This window comes from Myxine glutinosa, chromosome 5 (genome assembly GCF_964187855.1).
Source record: "Myxine glutinosa chromosome 5, kmMyxGlut1.1, whole genome shotgun sequence".
Classification (NCBI taxonomy): Eukaryota; Metazoa; Chordata; class Myxini; order Myxiniformes; family Myxinidae; genus Myxine; species Myxine glutinosa.
In genome coordinates, this window is record NC_136265.1 from 171,396,262 (window position 1) to 171,418,249 (window position 21,988).

At 46.1% G+C, this 21,988-nt stretch overlaps 1 protein-coding gene across 2 annotated transcripts in view; it reads right to left on the reverse strand.

Moving 5' to 3' along the window:
• Nucleotides 1-21,988, reverse strand: part of LOC137426742 (calpain-9-like) — a 147,029-nt gene that overhangs the window by 23,984 nt on the left and 101,057 nt on the right. For both annotated transcript variants that reach the window (XM_068115568.2, XM_068115569.2), the window contains exons 6-12: nt 12,614-12,697; nt 11,127-11,212; nt 10,768-10,845; nt 10,384-10,544; nt 9,758-9,921; nt 6,608-6,619; nt 1,515-1,720 (exon numbers count right to left, since the gene is read on the reverse strand). In XM_068115568.2, coding sequence (XP_067971669.2) covers nt 1,515-1,720; nt 6,608-6,619; nt 9,758-9,921; nt 10,384-10,544; nt 10,768-10,845; nt 11,127-11,212; nt 12,614-12,697 — 791 coding nt within the window. The remainder of the gene's footprint in view (nt 1-1,514; nt 1,721-6,607; nt 6,620-9,757; nt 9,922-10,383; nt 10,545-10,767; nt 10,846-11,126; nt 11,213-12,613; nt 12,698-21,988) is intronic.

The following is a 21,988-nucleotide window of genomic DNA, read 5'->3' on the forward strand; positions in this document are numbered from 1 at the left end:
AGATAATGTTTAAAAAAATGAGCCCCATCTTCCAATGGTAAAAAAAAATCCTTCAAAGAATTCCTGGATCGGGAATAATACCCTGAGCTTCACCAAAAACTAATCAATTCTTCCTTATCCCAAGGGAAATCATCCCACCAACTTTCATCCAAATCCGTTCAGAACTTTTCCAGATATCTTGTTCACAAACACACGAACACACACACGCACACACACACACACACACACACACACACACACACACACACACACACACACACACACACACACACACACACACACACACACACACACACACGGACACGGACACGATTGAATGCATTACTCCCTGGGAGTAATTATATGATTATGGAAGGCAAAGAAAACTTAGACATTTTATATGTCGAGTCATAATCATAGACATATGAGTCATAATCAGTCCTCAACTTTCACAAAAGTCCTCACAATGAAACAGTTGGGAAAATGAACTTCCAAAGCAATTTTGTTTGGGTATCTGGACTGGCATTCCAATGGTTACAGGTTCCAATGTGGCTGAAGACAGAAAGATTAAGGATTGAGATTAAAAGCTTCTGAAGAGCGAAATTCTCAAGGAAAACTACCATGTTATTACGGCATTGTTGATTAAACAAGACCGGTCTAACATCGGCGAAGCCTGGCTTGTAAAATATTATAAACCACAGACACACATGATTAGCTTTTTAAACAGTCGATAATGCTGTTTATAACATTGAACAAAGAAATTTGGAGGAATCAAGACATCTGTGAGGTAAGGTTTACTTACAGACTAAGGGAAGATCTACGGTAATCTAGATTGTACCCCACAAGGGTTGGGTACGTACCGTTTGGTGGGAAGAGACGTAACGTCTATACTTTCGATATTTGATGGTCATTTTAACAATCGGTTTGTTTTGTGTTTCACACTGAATCAGAAACGTAAAGGTAGAGCACGGCGATTGTGATATATGACAGGTTCGACGATATGAACGGCATATAAATTAAAATGGCGGAGTGTGGAGAGTCAGCCGCCGTACCGCCGTAATGACATCAGACGTAATCACATCACCCTGTCATGTGACCAGATTCTCAGCTATGATTGGTATACGTTTGAGGGGACGTACATACATACAGACGGACAAACACTCTTCTAGACGGCTTTGCCCAATGGGCTACGCCATAAAAACCCAGCTGGCTCATTAATGGTCGTCGTTGAAAATGCATCAACTTCACCGACCTTGCGCTTTATTCGGGGTTTTTGGGGCAACTTGGAATGGGACCTCAATTCTCCCTCTGAAAAGGTCACCTTACTTGTCCACAAAATAAAACTCAAATGAAGATGGTACTTTAGACCTTGTGTGTGTCTTGTTCCTCCTTTGAACACCCAATTGAGGAAAATGAGAAAAAGGCAGCACAATTAGCCAAAATGTAGGACTACAAAATGAACAAACACGAAGTTGAGGTTTCAGCTCACTGGTTTGTATTGAGGTCTCTGCGATGATCAATTCTGCAAAACTCACCTGCTTGGATTGCCTTTCTCAGTGAACACGCGAAGGAGGAATCTTCCCTCATGACGGGGTTTGTATGTCGATGGGATGATCACGTAGTGTCCAGGTTTAAGTTTAAAACGCTGACAGATCTCCCGCATGTTGATGAAGGCCGAGCGCTTTTGTGAGCGGTGGCGAGCAAAGAAAGCCTTGGGAAGCTGGCCCTTGTAGCTCTGCAACTATCATGATGATAAAACACACAAAAAGGGATATCAGTTAGAGGAAGATGAGCTAAAAGAATTGCAAGAACCACATCATATTATAGACCTTCACATTGGAACTTTAAAGAGTTCAAGCTATTTGGGTGAAAAAGAAGAGCTTTCTTGTCAACTCCTTCCAAACTAGGTCATTTCATTCATTTCCAAAACTTTCACTGGAATGGGCATCGTATCTTTCATTGTGTCCTCAGTCTCTTTCAATATAGGCTCACGTTTTATTCCTCACTAGGCATGGTGTACTTCACAAACATTCTGCTCTTTTCTACAAACAAACATTCTACAAACATTCAAACAGATTTTTTTTTTTTTTTGCATGCATGCCAGATCGAGGCTCGTGTCAGAGCTAACATTGATCACAAAAAAGACAAACTGACACATAAATCATAAAACGTATGATAAAGGGAGCGGGAGACAAGATGGGGGAGAGAGAGAGAAGCACACAAGTACAACATTTGAGAGCAGGGAGATGTGTGGGAGGGAGAGGCCATGGGGGGAGGAGGCGTGGGAAGGGGGGTGGGGGAGGGGGGGGGGGGAGAAGTATAAAACACAAGGACACCAAGGACTTCCAGGACAGAAGTTGGTATTTCAAAAAAGTGGATTTGGGGTGAAATTAGCGGGGGTAGAAAAGATCAAGGTTTTGGATGGGGGAAGATAAGAGATGGTGGTGAACAGCTGTTTTAAAGACCTGGAGGGAGGAGTGAGAATGAAGAGAGTGGGGGAGTTTGTTCCAGAGGTGGGACAAAAGAGAAATTGAAAGAGTGAAGGTGAGTAGAGAGTCTTGATTTTGGCAGTTTAACCATATGATGAGAGGGTTGCAGGCAGATCTTGTGCAACCTGCAGGAATATTTGGGGGACAGAGCACAGACAGAGCTGAGGGAGCAACGCTGGAGAGGAGTCGGTAGAAGACAGAAAGACCACCCACCTGCCTGCAGTGAGTGAGTGAAAGGCCCTCGAAGTTAGCTTCATCGCAGGAGAATCCATTGATTCTGAAAGCTTTGGTTTCAACAGCGTGAAGCCGAGCGAGGTGGGAGGCAGGAGCACCGGCCCAGAGGGGGGAACAGTATTCCATTGAGCTGCGGATGAAAGCTTTGTATGTGGTGAGGAGCTCAGGTATGCCAAGGAAGGACTTCGCACGACAGAGGATGCCCAGTTAGCAACTGGCTTTGGAGGCCAGCTTGGAAATGTGGTTTTCCCAGGAAAGATCATGGCAGATAGTGAGACCCAAAAGCTTGAGTGACAGAACTTATTGGAGAGGATTGTTGAGAAAGTAGATGGGAGGGTTGTCCAGTCGGTCTTATCGGAGAGACATAGTAAGAGTGTGAGATTTATCAGGATTGAAAGACATGTTCCACTTGTTTGACCAGTCTGTGATTTTGTACAGGTCTGCAGATAGTGAGGAGGCTGCAGACTGCTGATCTGAGGGATGAGGTACGGAGCGGCAGAGAGTGGAGTCATCAGCAAAGAGATAGAGAGGATTTTTCAGAGAGTCGGAGAGATCATTGATGAAGACCAGAAAAAGCACAGGGCCCAGAACACTGCCTTGGGGAACTCCAGCCCAAACAGGACGGGGGAGATAAGAGAAAACCATTCAGGGCCACACGTTGACTACGACCAGAGAGGAAGTCCACAAGCCATGCGTGGACATTTCCATGGATGCCATAGGAGGAGAGTTTGGTGAGCAGAGCGGGGTGCCAGACCGTATCGAAGGCACGTGAAATGTCGAGGGAGACAGCTCTAATTTGCTGTTTGACATTGAGGACCTCCATTCATTGTTGAAACAGCAGAAGCAGCATGTCCAGAGTAGAATGACCTGGTCTGAATCCAAATTGATGATCCGAGATCAAGCCATTGGAGAAGAGGAAGGATTTGATGTCAGAAGCGATGATTGATTCCATGACCTTGCTGATAATTGGGAGAAGGCTGATTGGTCTGTAGTTGCAAGGATCTGTTTTTGCACATTTTTGGGGAAAGCGATTATGTTGGCTGATTTCCAAGCAGATGGTAGATGACCTTGAGCAAAAGAGAGGGTGAAGAGAACAGAGAGAGGGTGAGATAGAGTGGCAGAGCAGGATTTTAGGACCCGTGGGCTGATGCCTTCTGGTCCAGTTGCAGAATCAGAGTCGAAGTTTGACAGAAACTTCTCCACCTTGTCAGGAGAGAAAGACACAGAGTCCAGGAGCAGCTGGGTTCAACTGGGAAAGGTGGGTACAGAGAGAGATGGGTTTGGGACACTATTTTGAGGCAAACACAGAGTTGAGGCATTTGGCTTTTTCACGTGCGGTGTCAACTGTGTAGCCATTTGAGGTAAGGGAGGGGATGGAGGGGTATCAAACACCAGAAGCAGATTTGCCCAGATGACAACAGGTTTTGTTGGAGGGAGACAGGTTTGAGAGTTCAGTCTTGAGTAGAGAGATATTGTTTCCTGGCTCTCCTGAGGGTAGACACACACACTTGTTCCGAGCTTTGTGAAATGAACTGAGATTACCTTCAGTTGGATTAGCTTTCCAAGAGGTTAAGGCAAGTTGCTTCATGGCAACTGCCTCACAACAAGCTTCAGTGTACCATGGACGGGAGGAAGGGTACGACAACTAAAGACGAGATGGGATAAATCTGTGCATGAGAGAGAGCGCAGTTTACTTTGGAAGAATTCCCAGGAGGAGTTGATGTCAGAGGCAGTAGAGATGGGAGACCAGTCCAGATGATTGATGGCTGCTTGAAGACCGTGCCAGTCGGCCTGAGTGAAATTCCAGACTCGTCGACGCTGAGGAGGCTTTCTGAGAATGGCCAGAGAGATGTCCACTTTAACAAGCACATGATCAGAAGAACCGATTGGAGCAGAAGAAGAGCAGCAGACATTTGCACGGAAGTTAATCATAACCAAGTCTAGAAGAGAAGATACTCCATTGACTGAGATCTGGGTCGGGAAATTGACAGATTGCATCAGTCCCAGTGAGTCACAGAAGTCCTTTGCTGAGGTGCCATGGGTGGTGTGAGAGGACCCCACACCCAGCCAGCGGACATTATGACAATTTACGTCGCCACATATGGTAAAGAGAGAGTTGGGATGAGTGGATAGAAGTTGGTCCATGTTGTCAGACAGGGAGATGTAAATGGAGTCATCACTGTTTGGAGGACGGTACAGAACACATATGAACAAAAGGTGGGAGCGGAGAGGAAGCCGTAGCCAGAGGTTCTCCTGGGCGTTGGGTGGAGAGAGGGCAGTGCAAGGAGAGTGAGGAAGAGAATTTTAAGAAGTTTAAGAGTTTAAATTTAAGAAGTTTAAGTTTAAGAAGTTTAAGAGAGAAGAGAGTATGAGACATTTTGAAAATTTAGAATTATTCTCGCTCAGATTTTCAACATCACCGTAATGCATATTGTTAAGTTGTTGTACACCGCTCCTTTCCTATGCCATCTCCAGGCATTGCAAATCGTCATTGCCGGGCACCAAAGGGGGCTCGGCAGTGACGCACGCTGAAAGAGAGTACTCAGTTTTCACTCTGGTTTCTTGTTTGTTTTCTTGTTTGTTTTCTTGTTTGTTTGTTTTCTTTCTTGGTTGTCCGGACGATATCTCAGCCATCCTTTGAGCTAGGAAGCTGAAATTTCGGCACAGTAGTGAGCAAGTCCTTTGTCAAATACGGTATTTTTTGTTTTTTGAATAATCAATTAATTGAGGAGTTATTTAATTATTAGCGTTTAATTAAGTACTTATTTAATTAATTAAATTTCATTTCTCTTCTGACCATTATTAACTCAGGCACCTTTTGAGTTAGGAAGCTGATATTTGGACATGCCAATGACCAGGTGATTTGGCTGCAAAGGATATTTTTGATTTATTAATTAATCAATTAATCGATTAATTATTTAATTATTCGATTAATGACAAAAAATTTTTTTTTTTTAAAGTTACAGATTCTGATGAAATAGTGGTAGTTTATGTGTTCTCTGACCAAATTGATTAATAATTTAATTTTTTTATGATTATTATTTATTTATTTTCATTATTAATCATTTATTTATTTTCTTTCTCATTTGGCCAATATCTCAGGCACCTTTTGAGCTGGGAAGCTAATATTTGGACATGAGTGACCAAGTGATGTGGCTATCAAGGATATTTTTGATTTATTGATTAATCATTTCATCTATTAATTATTTATTGATTAATCGATTAATTATTTATTGAGTAATCAATTAATTATTTAATTTTTTATAAATGACTTATTTAATTAAATTTCTAAAAGATACATCTTCGGATGAAGCACTAGTGCTTTAGGTATGCTATTAGCCAATTGATTATGAAAATATTTTATGATCATTTATATATTTAAATTTCACAATTAATCAATCAATTATTGTACTCCTCTCCCTCCCAATGCAGCCTTAATGAGCTGCATTGCGGTATTGCCGGGCGCCGGAGGCGCCCCGGCAATGCCGCGCTGCAGCATATTTAATTATTTGGCATGGGGCGGTGTACTTTGAATGTATTTGTACTTGTTTAAATTTTCTTTGTGCAAGAAGATTTATAATACCGGCCATCATTGGGTGGCACTATACAATACACATTTACATCGAGAGAATTGGAGTCTTCCCCCCACCATCAACACCATCCCCCAGATATGCTACCCTGACAGAAACCATACTTGAGGTAGGCACCTTAAGACAAAATTGGGTTTGATTTGGTTGAGTTGTTGTTTTTTAGATTTTGTAGCATATATAAATATGTAAACAAACAAATATAGACAGTACACTATACAAAGTCATTTTATTGTGCAGATTACTAAACAGAAAATCCTCGATATAAGATATTCAGTATGAAGAGTATATGAGATCAGCAATGGAAAAATAACTTACCTTTCCTGGCAGCTGGGAGAAGGAATAAAGGATCAAAACAGATAGGAAAAAAATTGATTAGTAAAAATATTGGACATCAAATACTCTTGCATCAGAACAGCCATATTCATTATCTTCATGGATGCTATAATCATTACGTAGTTGCATATAATTGGTTTGTTGTGGGGTCAGGGGGTTGTACATGCCACAGTAAGTCTAGTAAATGCATATTTGACCAGGATTCAACTACAAATTCATCTTTCCTGCTGGAAAGATGCCTGCTGGTGCATCTTTCCTGGAGGTCACGGTGAAGGTGCTGATGCAAAGCCACCTGTGGCTCAGGGCAAGGATTTGGTATTTGGCCGGTACTGTTTGTATGTTAGTGATGTTGTTTCTTTGTGGTGTCCGAAGTCTGTGCCGGTGAGTGCCCGAAGTGTGTTCAACCTGGGTGTGCATGTTATTTTTTTATGTTTGTGATGTGATCTGGGAATGGCATGGATGGATTAAAGGTGACTCCGAGTATTTCTGTTTGGTGTGTGTGTGGGATAGGAATGTTATTCAGTGTGATGTGTGGTGCAGCGCTATGTTCCTTGGTGTAATTTGTTGGAAGAGTGACTGATGATTTTGAGGGTGCTACTTTTAGTTTGTTGACGGTGAGCCAGGTTTGTAGGGTGCTGAGGAAGGGTTGAAGTTGTGCTGTGGCGGTGTTGATGTTGCCATTAGTCGAGGTGATGGTTATATCGTCCACATATGAGGCTAATTGTATGTTCTCGGGTGGTTCTGGAATGTCTGGTAAGCTGGTGCAGTACTCATTTTGATGACCTTGGAAGAATGACAAGGTAAGTCAACCCACATGGTGTTACCTCAACAGCACGACAGGGCCTCAAACTCAAAAGCCGACGATCTTAAGCCAGACACCTTAGCCATTCAGCCAACATCAACTATTATTATTATTCACTGTGAAGTACAAATATCTTATTATTATTGTTATTAATGGGATGAAGTACAAGTATAGCTAAGTTCCATGTGATTGATATTTCAACACTTTTGTACTTCACCAACTTACAGTGCATTCAGAAAGCATTCAGACCCGTTCACTTTTTTCACATTTTGTTATGTTGCAGCCTTATGCTGAAATCGTTTCATTCATTTTTTCCCTCATCAATCTACACTCAATACCCCATAATGACAAAGAGAAAACAGGATTTTAGAAAGTTTTGCAAATTTATTAAAAAGAAAAAACTGAAATATCACATTTACATAAGTATTCAGACCCTTTGCTATGACACTTGAAATTTAGCTCAGGTGCCTCCCATTTCTCTTGATCATCTTTGAGATGTTTCTACACCTTGATTGGAGTCCACCTGTGGTAAATTCAATTGATTGGACATGATTTGGGAAGGCACACACCTGTCTATATAAGGTCTCACAGCTGACAATGCATATCAGAGCAAAAACCAAGCCATGAGGTCGAAGGAACTGCCTGCAGAGCTCAGAGACAGGATTGTGTCGAGGCACAGATCTGGGGAAGCCGACAAAAAAATCTCTGCTGCATTGAAGGTTCCCAAGAGCACAGTGGCCTCCATAATACTTAAATGGAAGAAGTTTGAAACAACCAGGACTCTTCCTAGAGCTGGCCGCACGGCCAAACTGAGCAATCTGGGGAGAGGGGGCTTGGTAAGAGAGGTGACCAAGAACCCGATGGTCACTCTGGCTGAGCTCCAGAGATCCTGTGTGGAGATGGGATAAGCTTTCAGAAGGACAACCATCACTGCAACACTCCACCGATCTGGGCTTTATGGCAGAGTGGCCAGACGGAAGCCTCTCCTCAGTGAAAGACACATGAAAGCCCGCTTGGTTTGCAAAAAAGCACCTACAGGACTCTCAGACTGTGAGAAACAAGATTCTGTGGTCTGATGAAACCAAGATTGAACTGTTTGGCTTCTGTCTGGCCACACTGCCATAAAGCCCAGATCGGTGGAGTGTTGCAGTGATGGTTGTCCTTCTGAAAGCTTATCCCATCTCCACACAGGATCTCTGGAGCTCAGCCAGAGTGACCATCGGGTTCTTGGTCACCTCTCTTACCAAGCCCCCTCTCCCCCGATTGCTCAGTTTAGCCGGGCGGCCAGCTCTAGGAAGAGTCCTGGTTGTTCCAAACTTCTTCCATTTAAGAATTATGGAGGCCACTGTGCTCTTGAGAACCTTCAATGCAGCAGAGATTTTTTTCGTAGGCTTCCCCAGATCTGTGCCTCGACACAATCCTGTCTCTGAGCTCTGCAGGCAGTTCCTTCGACCTCATGGCTTGGTTTTTGCTCTGATATGCATTGACAGTTGTGAGACCTCATATAGACAGGTGTGTACCTTTCCAAATCATGTCCAATCAATTGAATTTACCACAGGTGGACTCCAATCAAGGTGTAGAAACATCTCAAAGATGATCAAGAGAAATGGGAGGCACCTGAGCTAAATTTCAAGTGTCATAGCAAAGGGTATGAATAGTTATGTAAATGTGATATTTCCGGTTTTTTTCTTTTTAATAAATTTGCAAAACTTTCCAAAATCCTGTTTTCTCTTTGTCATTATGGGGTATTCAGTGTAGATTGATGAGTGAAAAATGAATTTAAACGATTTCAGCAAAAGGCTGCAACATAAAATGTGAAAAAAGTGAAGGGGTCTGAATACTTTCTGAATGCACTGTACATTTGGAAACGTAACCTGTTTCACAATTCACCGACAAGTTTCCCAAAATTTGAAGCAAGGCTGCCAACTACATCTCCCTACTTCTTTTGCTGACACCAATTATTCTCACCTCCCTGTGAAATCGACCCGGAATTGTTTTTTGCCCAAGTCTTTCACGAACCGGCTGACCAAGCCTGCCAGGCCTGACATTTTACTGAAAGCAATGCAGGCAGAAATTTGGAATTTGTTCCAGTGTGCTGGCGATGACTCGCCTACTTTCCCTGAAAGACACCAAACGATCTTTAACGTTAACGTCCATATCCAGGAAGGTACACATATTGAGGAAGCGCCCTGCGTGCAAAACCCCAGGACGAAGATTCAAACAGCAACTAGACGGCTTAGACGCGAGTGTGCATACCATACCTATGTACAACTTGAATATTGTGATCGGATTTAATCAAATACTGCTGGAACAAGTGGTTAGCATCTTGCCTCGTAGATGGAAAAGCCAATGGTTGAGTTACGACGGCGGGTTCTCCTGCGCGTTTTCATCTGGTAGAGGGCGATGATGAAGGAACAGCCAGGAGTTTTGTCATCTGGATCTACGTCCTCTTGGTTGAGTACAAGGTGGAACTGGGGATTCGTCCAGAAAGTGTCTGTGGAACAACAAAATCGATGGAGTAGAGTCATGATGAGTTGTGGACTGTACTAGAGGCTGCATTTTAATGGATGTTGCGGAGGAATGATAAAACCTTTGAAGTTTGGCCCAGTTGGATGTGGAGGGGAAATGCAAATATTAGCACTGAAGAGCAATATAATAATATGCAGGTCAAAACTTCAAGAGGCCTGTTTCATACTCCCCTCTGAACATGAACCCAAACCCTGGAGTATGATGCTTTGGCTTCAGGTTGGAATCCCAAATAGTGATATTTTTTTCGTTTTCTCAAAAAGCCCTATTACTCACAGGCCCTATTACTCACAAAAAAAGCCCTATTACTCACAAAAAAGCACTTTGACATTGACAGGAGACATTTAGGCATTACAGAAACAACGATTAGTAAAATGTTGTGGCCCCCAAAACCACACAGGTGAGCAGTGGACCATGCAATGGAACGTACTGGCAAAGTTGCGGCAGCCACCCGCCGTGCTCCCAGGCACCCAGCGACTCTCATGTTCCGTCAGGGACCAGTAGCCTTCATCATCGTCGTCCATCCCTTTCGGACCTATGTTGCAGATTTCCACCCGAGAGAACTGCTTCTTGAAATCTTCAAAAGACATCCTGTCCAAGAGAAAGAAAGCTTGGGAGTGTGAGATCTTCAATGCCTTTTCAGCTCAACGCATCACCGAAGGAACGCACTATTCCTCGCCTGCCACGACCACACGCAATTGTCATGCTTCATGAAAAGGTTTGATGAAAGATACACCATTTCCACAGTATCCCTGATGCTCACGTTCCCGACCCTGGCCCATAAAACGGCTCAAATCAATTTTTTCAAACTCACCAGAATTCTCCATCATTTGCATCGACCTGAGCCAGTCTCGTTTTATCTGAATCACTCACGTTCTTCCATTCGTCAGACCTACAGGTGGACACATTTCACTTTCACTGTTTCAATTATGGAATTCAGGTACTTAAGGAAGTAACTCCAGAGAGTAAGTACATCATAGAAAACTCATCTTTGAAGCATTTCATCATCTGAATGAATTTGGATCCCAATACTTTCAAACAGCCCATTAAATCGCGTTCCAAGCCCGTCATTGGTAAAATCTGGAACATCTCCTCCGACACCCCCAGTAAATCCAGACGAGTAGATTTCCATCAAATACAACTGCAGAGAAGTGATTATCTGATTCCTCTCACTTGTCGCTCCACGGTCCTTTCCACTCAATGCGGCCCCAAGGATTCCGCATCCGCATCAGGGTCACGGCTTGACCTTTCACCTTCACCTTGGGATGGCAGGAGGATAGTCCAGGATAAAGAGAAAGGGGAGAGGGGAAAAAAAATCAGAAACCAGGAAAAACCAGGGGGTATAAGAGTGAAGATAGTACGGTATAATTGTCCTTTACACAAACAATGTTTGCTCCACATTCGGAAGGAATGGATTGTTGAAGGCTGAAAGCTCTCAAAGTGAATAAATGAGGAATGTGTGCGCACGAGGTTGAGGAGATGCGCTTTGAGCTGATGAATCTGGTACTACAACTTACGAGGGTGGCTCAAGCAAAGGCACATTCTTTGTGAATTTAACACCGAATGATAACCTCGCCCAATGAACTGCTTGGTGGGTGTTTGAAACAGTCGCCCATCTTGCCACAAATTAGTGATATCACTTCGTGCAGAAATGCCTCCAGTTGTGTCAATCTGGACTTGGAGCAATACATCAGTTCACAGTGTATTTAAGCGCCTTTGAAGGACAGTGGGAAAATGGCACAAATTTTCAATGAACAAATTAGAAATTCCTGCCCTAACCAGCAGAGGGCATCGCATCAGAGACAATGCCATGCCCTCAGCCAATGATGCTACCCTGCAGCCTTGAAGAAGAAGGAGACCACCAATGTAATGCCTCTGTTGGTTAGTGCAGGAATTTGTCATTTGCTCAGGGTGCTTGAAATAAGTCGCCCACTCTTCGCGAAGGACAATGTGGGATCTTTAATGTCCGCTAAAGTAATGGTGGCAGACAGAACGCCTGGCTTAACATCCATCCGAGGGATGGCACAACCTTGCGATGCAACGCCCTGCCTGCGAAACACCACCCAATAGCTTAGAACCCAAACTAGACAGCACAATAGGTAAGTGTCAGAGCATCCTGTCAGGACACACCTTTTGAATAAAGCAAGGGTAAAAAAAAAAATCCAGAATTATTCATCACACCCTTGCAGCATCATTTGGTGACGATGAAAGGATTACCATGGAAAACTATGTACGCATGGAGAGCAGTAAATCACGAGGATAATAACTATAGTGAAGATAATAATGAACATCCTGGTGCCACACTGATAGACGGAAGTGTCGCAAAAGGAAATTCACCTTTGACAATTCACATTGCAATGGTTTCTGCAAAAAAAATTCCATTATATTAAATATATTTGTACATCCCCAAGTTACACAGGGATAAAAAGGAAACTTGTTGAACCTGCTCATACTGTATAAGTTCCACATTTCACCAATTTCCAGTAAAACAGGTTTGCCGAGCTAACTTTAGTGACTTATTAGTGGAAAACGTTTGTGGGCATGAAGGAATAATGTGATATTATCGAATGCATGTGGTGGTGGTGAGAATCAAGTTGCATTATGAGGCTATTGTGGTTAATCAGAGGGAAAGGATGGATTGCGTGTTGTGGAAGGAATACCTCGTCCATGCCAGTTACGGAGTAAGCGTGTCCAGTAATCAGGCCTTGCGCTGTTGCCTCTTCGACGTTTGGCCGTCTTCTTACCTGCCATAAGAGGATGTCAAGTGAAAAAAAAGACAATAAATACCATATAACGAATTCTCACTTTTTAAAGTTCCGAGATTCGTTTTACTTTAAATGTACAAGTCTTCAAATATGAAGTTTTATTTCAAATCTGTTGTAATTTTGCTAAACTGTAATATGAATAGAGACCAGCATAATGAATGAATAATTCAAATACAGCTAGAACTGCATTAGGTAGAGAGCATACCTCCACCAGACTGAACAGTTTACGTTTCGTATCCCACTGATTGGTCATATCTCGATCCGACATGAACCAAAATCTAATCGCCTTGTTCTTGCCCGATACACAACTCATCCACAACTTTTTGAAATATCATGTTACATATCATTGTAGCCCGATGGTGAAGAATCTTTTTTTTTAAAATTAAATGATTCTCGAATCCGGATCTTCACCAAAAATCTAATCATTTTGTCCTTGTTACTTACCCAACTTGTCCACCAAGTTTCATCCGAATCTGTACATAACTTTTTGATATCGTGATATATATATATCTATGTTTATATTGTTGTGGATCTCCGACGTCGGCTCTCCCCTTATCAAGTGGGGGGGGGGGGGGGGGGGGAGTTAATCCCCTTGTCTTTGATCTGGCCGACGCGAGTCCTGGAAGTTATAACGTTCCTTCCGGTCGGTGGTAAATAGGGTTGTTGGTCGATTTTTAGTCCTATTACCTAATTAATACCACCGACCGTAAAGCAAGGGAATAACTCCCGCCCGAATCACGGATATTGTTGGAATATTGCCAAGCGGATAGCAATCCGCGACTCGAGCTGTTAACACGTGACTAGACCCGATTCTAAGCGGTTGCGATCGTGCCACGCTTACCCAATTAGAGAAAAGACAGATGCGATCGGATAAGAGGAAACCAGGAAAATAGGAAGACAAGAGCAATTTGTTACACTTTGTACAAGAAGAAGAGGAAATGAAAGGAATGTACATGAAAGAAAGAGGAAGGAAAAGTACACAGGGCAGTCTTAATTACAGTCTTAACTTATTCCCTGAACAAACGGGCCCGTCTCACACACAGTCACTCACACGGGGATTGCAGATCATAGGTTGATGGTCACCAGCGCGTCCAGGCTCCAGTCCGGCTCCGGGCCAGGTGATGAAAAACCCGGCAGGCAGCTCTTCGTATAGCGTAATGCGGATGGACAATTATAATGACGGGGGAAGGCTGGTATACACGCGTACGTAATATGCGAATGACTCGCGCCAAACGCCCCCTCTCCAATGTCCTGCTTTGAAATATCAATGCCAGCGAGCCCTCTTTGATCAAGCGCATAAGCTTCCTCTGTGCACAGTTCTGTAATCATCGCGCTTCCTAGCAGTCCTCGCTTGGTAATCGCATTAGTCCCGTGAAAGGGCTTTGTGCGCTGGCTTTTATCAGTCAAGCCAGCGATCGCTCCGCAAGCCCCAACCACGTCCTGTCAGACGATGTCACTCCAGCCCTGGTTGGCTGGTTATCGCTTACCGGCCCCGCCCTGACGGCTGGGTGACGTGGCCACACCTTCTCCCAGGTGCTCCGCCCCTTTTTCCAGGCCTCACCTCGTGGCTTATGGCGGCGTTAAGCAAGCTCAAGGGCAACAAAGGCTGGTTTGGGCGGAAGCCCAGCGAGGTTGCAAACGCCGCTGGCCCTAAAGGGTGAGGGCGATGGCTAGCGCTTAATGGCGTCGCTTGGAGGGGAGGCTGCAAAATGGACGAAAGGGCCTACTCTTATTTGATTGATACAACGCAGATTCAACTATTGGAAAATGGCCTTATCTAAACACATACTAAGGAATAACTGATGTCCTATGGTGACCTACGTGTTGCTTGTGGCCTATCTATGGGGTGCTACCGTGAACCTTTAATGATGTTATATTTATTTACAAGTGTGGGTTCTCAAAACCGCAACACTGCACCCCTCCTTTTGCCAGGCTCGTCCCGAGCCGAAACATCAGGACTATCTGTTAACAATTAGTGTGACACTTAGGTGTAGTTTCCCTCTACTTTTAACCTACTACCCTGAGTGCAACAGTTTTAACACTGGATATGTCCCCCCTGCTGCGTTGTGTCCTACCTAACTGACTCACGCCCACAATTAACCGAATTATGGAATGGTTTTCAAGCTAAACATAAAGCCGGTGGGGAGCATTATTTACAAGACTCTACTAATTATTTACAACTACAACCCAGGACCTATCTTTTGTGGGAAAAAGCAGAACTTTTGAGAAGAGGAAATACCATTGTACTGCACTGCACCGATACACCATACAACCCTATGCACAATAAATGCACCATAATTAAAAAAAATGCATGAAAAGCACCAGCACCACAAATGCACAAAACATTTCCAAAATAATAATAAAGGATGACTTATTGTGCTTGTCTGCTGGGCCGATGGATCTTAGCTGTCTTCTTGCTTGCTGTTCTTTAATTAATAAAAAGGGCACAAACCGCGTCCGCTTTTTTATTTATGGCCAGCAGGGCCAACTCAGGTGGTCCGACTGCTGGGCATTGATGCCACTTAAAACAGTGGTCCACAAGCCAGATACTGCTGGCAACAATGGTCTGTCCCAGCAGAGGTGCCAGGCCACAGAACGTGTGGTCCAAAGGTACCAGGCCACAGAACGTGTGGTCCATAGATGCCAGGTCACAGAACGTGTGGTCCATATGGTGTATCAGCGCAGGCAGGAGGCAACAGCAGGGTGCAGGCAGCAAGAGTGCGGCCGCACCATTCAGGGCACCTGCACACTCCCCTCGCACAAAAGACCATGGTCCATGAGTGGGGAGGCAGACAAAGAAGAGGTTAGCGGGGGAAAAGGCGCAAGGGTACACATCATACAAGGCAATGCAACATGAAGGGCGCGGGAGAGCGAGCTGAGAAAGCTCATCCCTAGCCGTACGTCACCCCCCATGTCAGCCTACACTACCCTTGCCCTTCCCCATATTTACACAATTTACAAATCCATCTCTACTGTCTCATCCCCCATATCTGCCCTAAACCAAATTAGTCCCCAATCCGTCCCAAGAAGGAAGGGATGGAATAACACACAATGTCTCACCCATGTCAAGATGCGTCTTACCATCCAAATATTTGCAAAACATGGTGTGGAGTCCTGTCACCTCGGTGAGTGGATGCGGATGGTGCGAAGAGATTTTCCTCCGAACTATACTTAAATTGACATTAACTCTTTAACCTACCGGTGGTCTTGCCCTGCCAATCCATTGGCCATCATTACACTATGTGGTTCTAAAAACCAATTCCCATTGCCCATACTGTGGTGCTCCTCCAATTTGGGGTCTCACTCCCCCATTTTTTCGATCTGCGCTCTCGCACAATTTCGGGCCTGGGTCGTGTGGCTCTCCTAGCAGGTCTACTTACCTGCGCACCTCCGCCACTGAACGTCACCACCCGAGCTTGCCTATCTCCTCACCTTAATCTACCTGGGGAAGGCCCTCCCTGGCGCTTACCCCCTCGATGCCCTCTCTGGCATTGGGCTACCCGGGTCCTCTCCTGGGATCCTCGGGCCCCGCTGAACTCTAACTCAACACTACCTGGCTCCCAGAGCCTACCTGCGGCCTCACCTGGCCGGCAGACTACAAGTGGCGGAGTGCTCAATAACCACATGCACTAACAGGCTCACACGCCCAGCCATTCCACTTCACTTATGCACCCCTCTAAGCACTTCTTTACTACTACTCGCACCACAGGTGTCAATATCCAAACAATTTACCTCCTCCCTCTACCTAACTTTAAACTACCCTCCCCGGGTACTCGTGAAGGGGTCCATCCTTCCCTCATCCACTCCTGCGCACCATGCACTCCACACCACGTATTCCACACTACTCACTCCACACCATTTATACTATACCACCAAGCTCTCTTGCACAGTCTTGTGCTCTCACCATTCATCCACTTGCACCCCTTGCAAGGCAATCACTCAATACAATGACACACATCCTCAATACTCCACTCACTCTTTCACACACACACACATCCCTCTCGAGCATTGCCTCATTTGCTCACCACAACTACAAGGACTTCCATTCACAATGCCTCATTTCCACCTAAATCTCAAGCTCATACACACAGCACCATCTAGCTATCTACTCCCTTCTAATACGAGTGCTTCCCGTCATCCCTTATACTAAGCACTCCCTCGTCGTTATCATCCATCTAATCTCGCTACGTCCCCACTACTTGTACAATGTCACTACTTAAATCTCAAGTCACCTAGAGTCATCTTTCTAAACTCCTATCAATATCCTAGCCCACCCTGGCTAGTTCTCACCGCCAAACCCCATAAAAGTACTGCTCCTTTGCCCCAAGGAATGAGGGATGGTAGAGCTACCATCCCTCGACATCACTATCGCCATTTGTCCACTATCCTTGAGCCTCTCGGTGCGAATACATTTTCATCACAGCTCGGCTTCGAAAAGCTGAGCAATGCATATGGTGGTCTGTCTCCTGTTGGTTTGGTCCATCCAGCATTTTCGATTCTGGGGAGGAGGCAAACTTGGGCCAAGGTTCCAAGCGCCATCCCGGCGCGGAGCCTTTCGGTCTCCGGCCCGATGACCCAACCTCCCCCGGTTGGAGCACCGCCCCCGCCAGGGGGCGAAGGTCCGACCTGGCCTTTCTCCCCCGGAATCGTGCCGGTCGCCGCTACGACGCGGCACCGACCATACAGGGCGGAGCCCGGTCCGAATCGCGCAAGACGCTCCATGCAAGAGCGCCGTGGCAACGATCCCCACCAGCCCCCGCAGCACACAAAGAACACCACGCCCCGAGAGCTCACGTCGGCTATACGTCGGCCTAAGCGCTGCCCCGGTCAGCGTCGATGCTCGAGTCGCATTCTCACATCCATACGCGACTCTTCCCATACTCACCAAACGCGGCGCTCCAGCGCCTCCCATACACTCCACACATTTCGTCAATTCTGCCACCGCACACTCTCGTGCACACTCTCTCGTTCCACAATCAGGTGCACACCACTCTCGCGCACATTCTTGTGCACTCACACTACTCACACCCTCCGTTACACACCTTTCTTCCACGCACTCCCCCCGTGCACTCTCCCCCGTTACGTACTCCGTAACCACCACGGGTGTGCACTCTTGCATCCACCCACTCAGCACACACCTACCCACGGGTGTGCAATCTCCTGCTGCACACCCAATCACGTGCTCTGGTGTGCATCCCTGTACACTCTCCACAACCAACTGTGGTGTGCATTCTCGCACACTCTCCACAACCAACTCACACTCCGTGTCGCACTCACTCTCACACATACACTCCATTGTGCATTCTCCCTCGCTCTCGGTTTCATACCCACGCTCCGACGCCGATCGCACACACGTTTCACTCGCTCTCACACAGCGCACCACGGACCTCCCACAAGCGCCAGGGTGACGCCGGGATCCCAAGCGCACGGAAAATCCTTTCGCGCCAAACCTTTTCGTGCCATATACAACCCGGCTTACCTTTGGGATCCTCCTCTCCACACGCACCTCCAAATCTTTATTGGGATTAGCAAGCACGGCATCATGATGTGAACACAGACTTTGTACATAATCCATCTTTTCCTCTCGCGATTGCTCTTCTAAGTCCGCCGTCTTTTTAATCCCAATTTCCACTATAATTATTCCATTTTCCTTATTCAGCTCGACGACCGCTGGCGCTAAAAAAAATTTCTTTTCTACTTCGGCGGTCGTCGCCTTCTCCATCCCCCGTGTCGCGATTTCTACCCCAGTCCACCCGGCCGTGCTTTGCTCAAGCTCGCGTAACCCGCGCTCCTCAAGCCGCGTTACACCGTCACATACCTGTGTGCCTTTCCCGCTTGACCTACGGTCAATGTTCTTCCCCAATGCTTTTATTTCATACCTGGCTTCCTCCCTCGCTAACCCCTCATTTATTTATCGGGCTTGTCCATTCACGTCCTCCAATTGGCCCCCTAATTTGCTTTCTAATCCCCCCAATTTGCTTTCTAATTGCTCCCCCATTCTATTTTCCAAATTACTTAACCCATCTTTTATTTGGTTACTTTGTGCATCCATCTCAATTTTCAATCCCCCAATTTGGTTTCCCATATTACTTAACCCGTCTTTCAATCCCATTTGTATGGCTGCCTGCAGCTGCGCAATGAGGTCCTGCATATTCATCCCTCCCATTTGCACAACGGGCTCGGCCCTCGTCGCCATGTGCGAGGCGCCGCCATTTTGTTCTCCTGCCACCCCTACTGCCGCACCCTCATTAACTGCATCCTCTCCATTCCTCCCAATTGTCCCACTTCTTCCCTGGGGTCCTGGGTTAACTCTAATTCTTCTTCTATTTCCCCCACCGGCATCCGATCGCCTTGGCTATCCATGGCACGATTCAAATTTTAGATGGTAATAAAATTTCGGCCGCTCATAATTTAGAGTGCGCTAGGCGCACTTCGGGTCCAAATCCCACTCCCAGACACCAATTGTTACGGATCTCCAACGTCGGCTCTCCCCTTATCAAGGGGGGGTTAATCCCCTTGTCCTTTGATCTGGCCGACGCGAGTCCTGGAAGTTATAATGTTCCTTCCGTTCGGTGGTAAATCGGGTTGTTGGTCGATTTTTAGTCCTATTACCTAATTGCTACCACCGACCATAAAGCAAGGGAATAACTCCTGCCCGAATCACGGATATTGTTGGAATATTGCCGAGGGGATAGCAATCCACGACCCGAGCTGTTAACACGTGACTACACCAGATTCTAAGCGGTTGCGATCGTGCCACGCTTACCAATTAGAGAAAAGACTGATGCGATCGGATAAGAGGAAACCAGGAAAATAGGAAGAACAGAGCAATTTATTACACTTTGTACAAGAAGAAGAGGAAAAGAAAGGAATGTACATGAAAGAAAGAGGAAGGAAAAGTACACAGGGCAGTCTTAATTACAGTCTTAACTTATTCCCTGAGCAAACGGGCCCGTCTCACACACAGTCACTCACACGGGGATTGCAGATGGTAGGTTGATGGTCACCAGCACGTCCAGGCTCCAGTCCGGCTCCGGTCCAGGTGATGAAAAACTCGGCAGGCAGCTCTTCGTATAGCGTAACGCGAACGGACAATTATAATGACGGGGGAAGGCTGGTATACTCGCGTACGTAATATGCGCATGACTCGCGCCAAACGCCCCTTCTCCAATGTCCTGCTTTGAAATACCTTTGCCAGCGAGCCCTCTTTGATCAAGCGCATAAGCTTCCTCTGTGCACAGTTCTGTAATCACCGCGCTTCCTAGCAGTCCTCGCTTGGTGATCGCATTAGTCCTGTGAAAGGGCTATCAGTCAAGCCAGCGATCGCTCCGCAAGCCCCAACCACGCCCTGTCAGGCGATGTTACTCCAGCCCTGGTTGGCTGGTTATCGCTTACCGGCCCCGCCCTGATGGCTGGGTGATGTGGCCACACCTTCTCCCTGGCACTCCGCCCCTTTTTCTGGGCCTCACCTCGTGGCTTATGGTGGTGTTGAGCAAGCTCAAGGGCAGCGAAGGCTGGTTTGGGCGGAAGCCCAGCGAGGTTGCAAACGCCGCTGGCCCTAAAGGGCGAAGGTGATGGCTAGCGCTTAATGGCGTCGCTTGAAGGGGAGGCTGCAAAATGGACGAAAGGGCCTACTCTTATTTGATTGACGCAACGCAGATTCAACTATTGGAAAATGGCCTTATCTAAACACATACTAAGGAATAACTGATGTCCTATGGTGATCTACGTGTTGCTTGTGGCCTATCTATGGGGTGCTACCTTTAACCTTTAATGATGTTATATTTATTTACAAGTGTGGGTTCTCAAAACCGTAACGATAAGATATATATATATATATATATATATATATATATATATATATATATATATATATATATATATATATATATATATTGTTGCGGTTTTGTGAATAAAGGTTGACCCCCCTTCGTAGGTAGTCGCACCACAACATGTAGCCTCGCTTTAGTTCAGTTATTTCTTCGTAAATGTAAGCGTAGTCCTTTCCTGTGTTAGTTTGCATTGAGCAGGCCAGTAAGTGTAGGCCTCAATTGGGCTAGAATGCCATGTGCTCGGCCTGGAACAAGTCTGGCAAGGCCGAAGGGAGGAGCTGCAGGGAGTGGCCGGCAAGCAGCGAGCCGCCAATCAGAGCTCGAGGGGAGTGGCTCACCACGGCAACGAGAGGAGGGGCATGAAACATTCGGGTAAGGCCGGGGAGGGGCCATATAAAATCCTGCCCCGAGCCTCCCGCGTCAGAATCGGTGAGAAGCAGAATGAGTGAGAGTCTCCCCATCCGAGCTGTTGTCCCACCATGAGTGGATTGAATTATTGCTTGTTATAGCCTCTCTGTACACGAACTCCCCGTGCCCTGTGCCCTGCGCTCTGCTGCCGCTCTATTAATCGCGCTGTGTGAAGACGACCCATTCCGTGCCACAGATGCGCGATCTTCTTGCCTGCGTTCCCAGCATATGTGCCGTGAACAACTGAGGGTCACGCCGGGCGAGCCGTCCGGAGTGAACGGCGCCAGGACGCGTTTGGGCGCACGAACTTGTTCTTCCTCCTTTTCCCCGCGTGAGTGAGTGGGCCCTTTGTCTGGGCATTAGTTAAGACTGCTTAAGCCTGCTCTGTGTCTCTTCGCCCTGTACATTGTAAATAAACCTGTTCTTCCTTCTATTTGATCGTCATTCGTCAGTTCCCGTCACTGACGTCCCCGTCAGTTCCATCTATTGGCCTAGCATCTCACGAATAAAACCGCTCGAATCGGGTTCAATAGAAGTAACGGCACGAGTCACGTGATACCCAAACCGCTCGGCGTATTCGATTAGCGTGGCTTGTGCGAGGTCCGGTCCCCGTTTTCGTGGCAGCGTGGGTAACAAAGGTATGTGTGGAATCGACCTGATACCCTTTCCCGCGTTCGCTACGGGAGTGGCGACTCGGCCTCGTGGACACAAAGACCCGAGGGGGAAAAGGGGTTTAACCCCCCCCCCTCCCCCCTGTACGTCGACGGGCTTCGGGAAATCCGCAACAATATTATATATATTATATACATATATACATATATATAAACAGAAATCGTTATATACATTTGTATTACAGTGTATAAGAAGGTTGAAATAAATGTATATATAAACAGAAGCTTAATCCAGCATTGCTTACAGGATTATTTTGAGCCGTTAATATGCGGTTGATTGGCTGGGCGTGTAGCCTGTTAGTGTGTGTAGTTGGTTGGGCACTCCACCACTGTGAGGATGTCGGCCAGGTGAGGCCGCA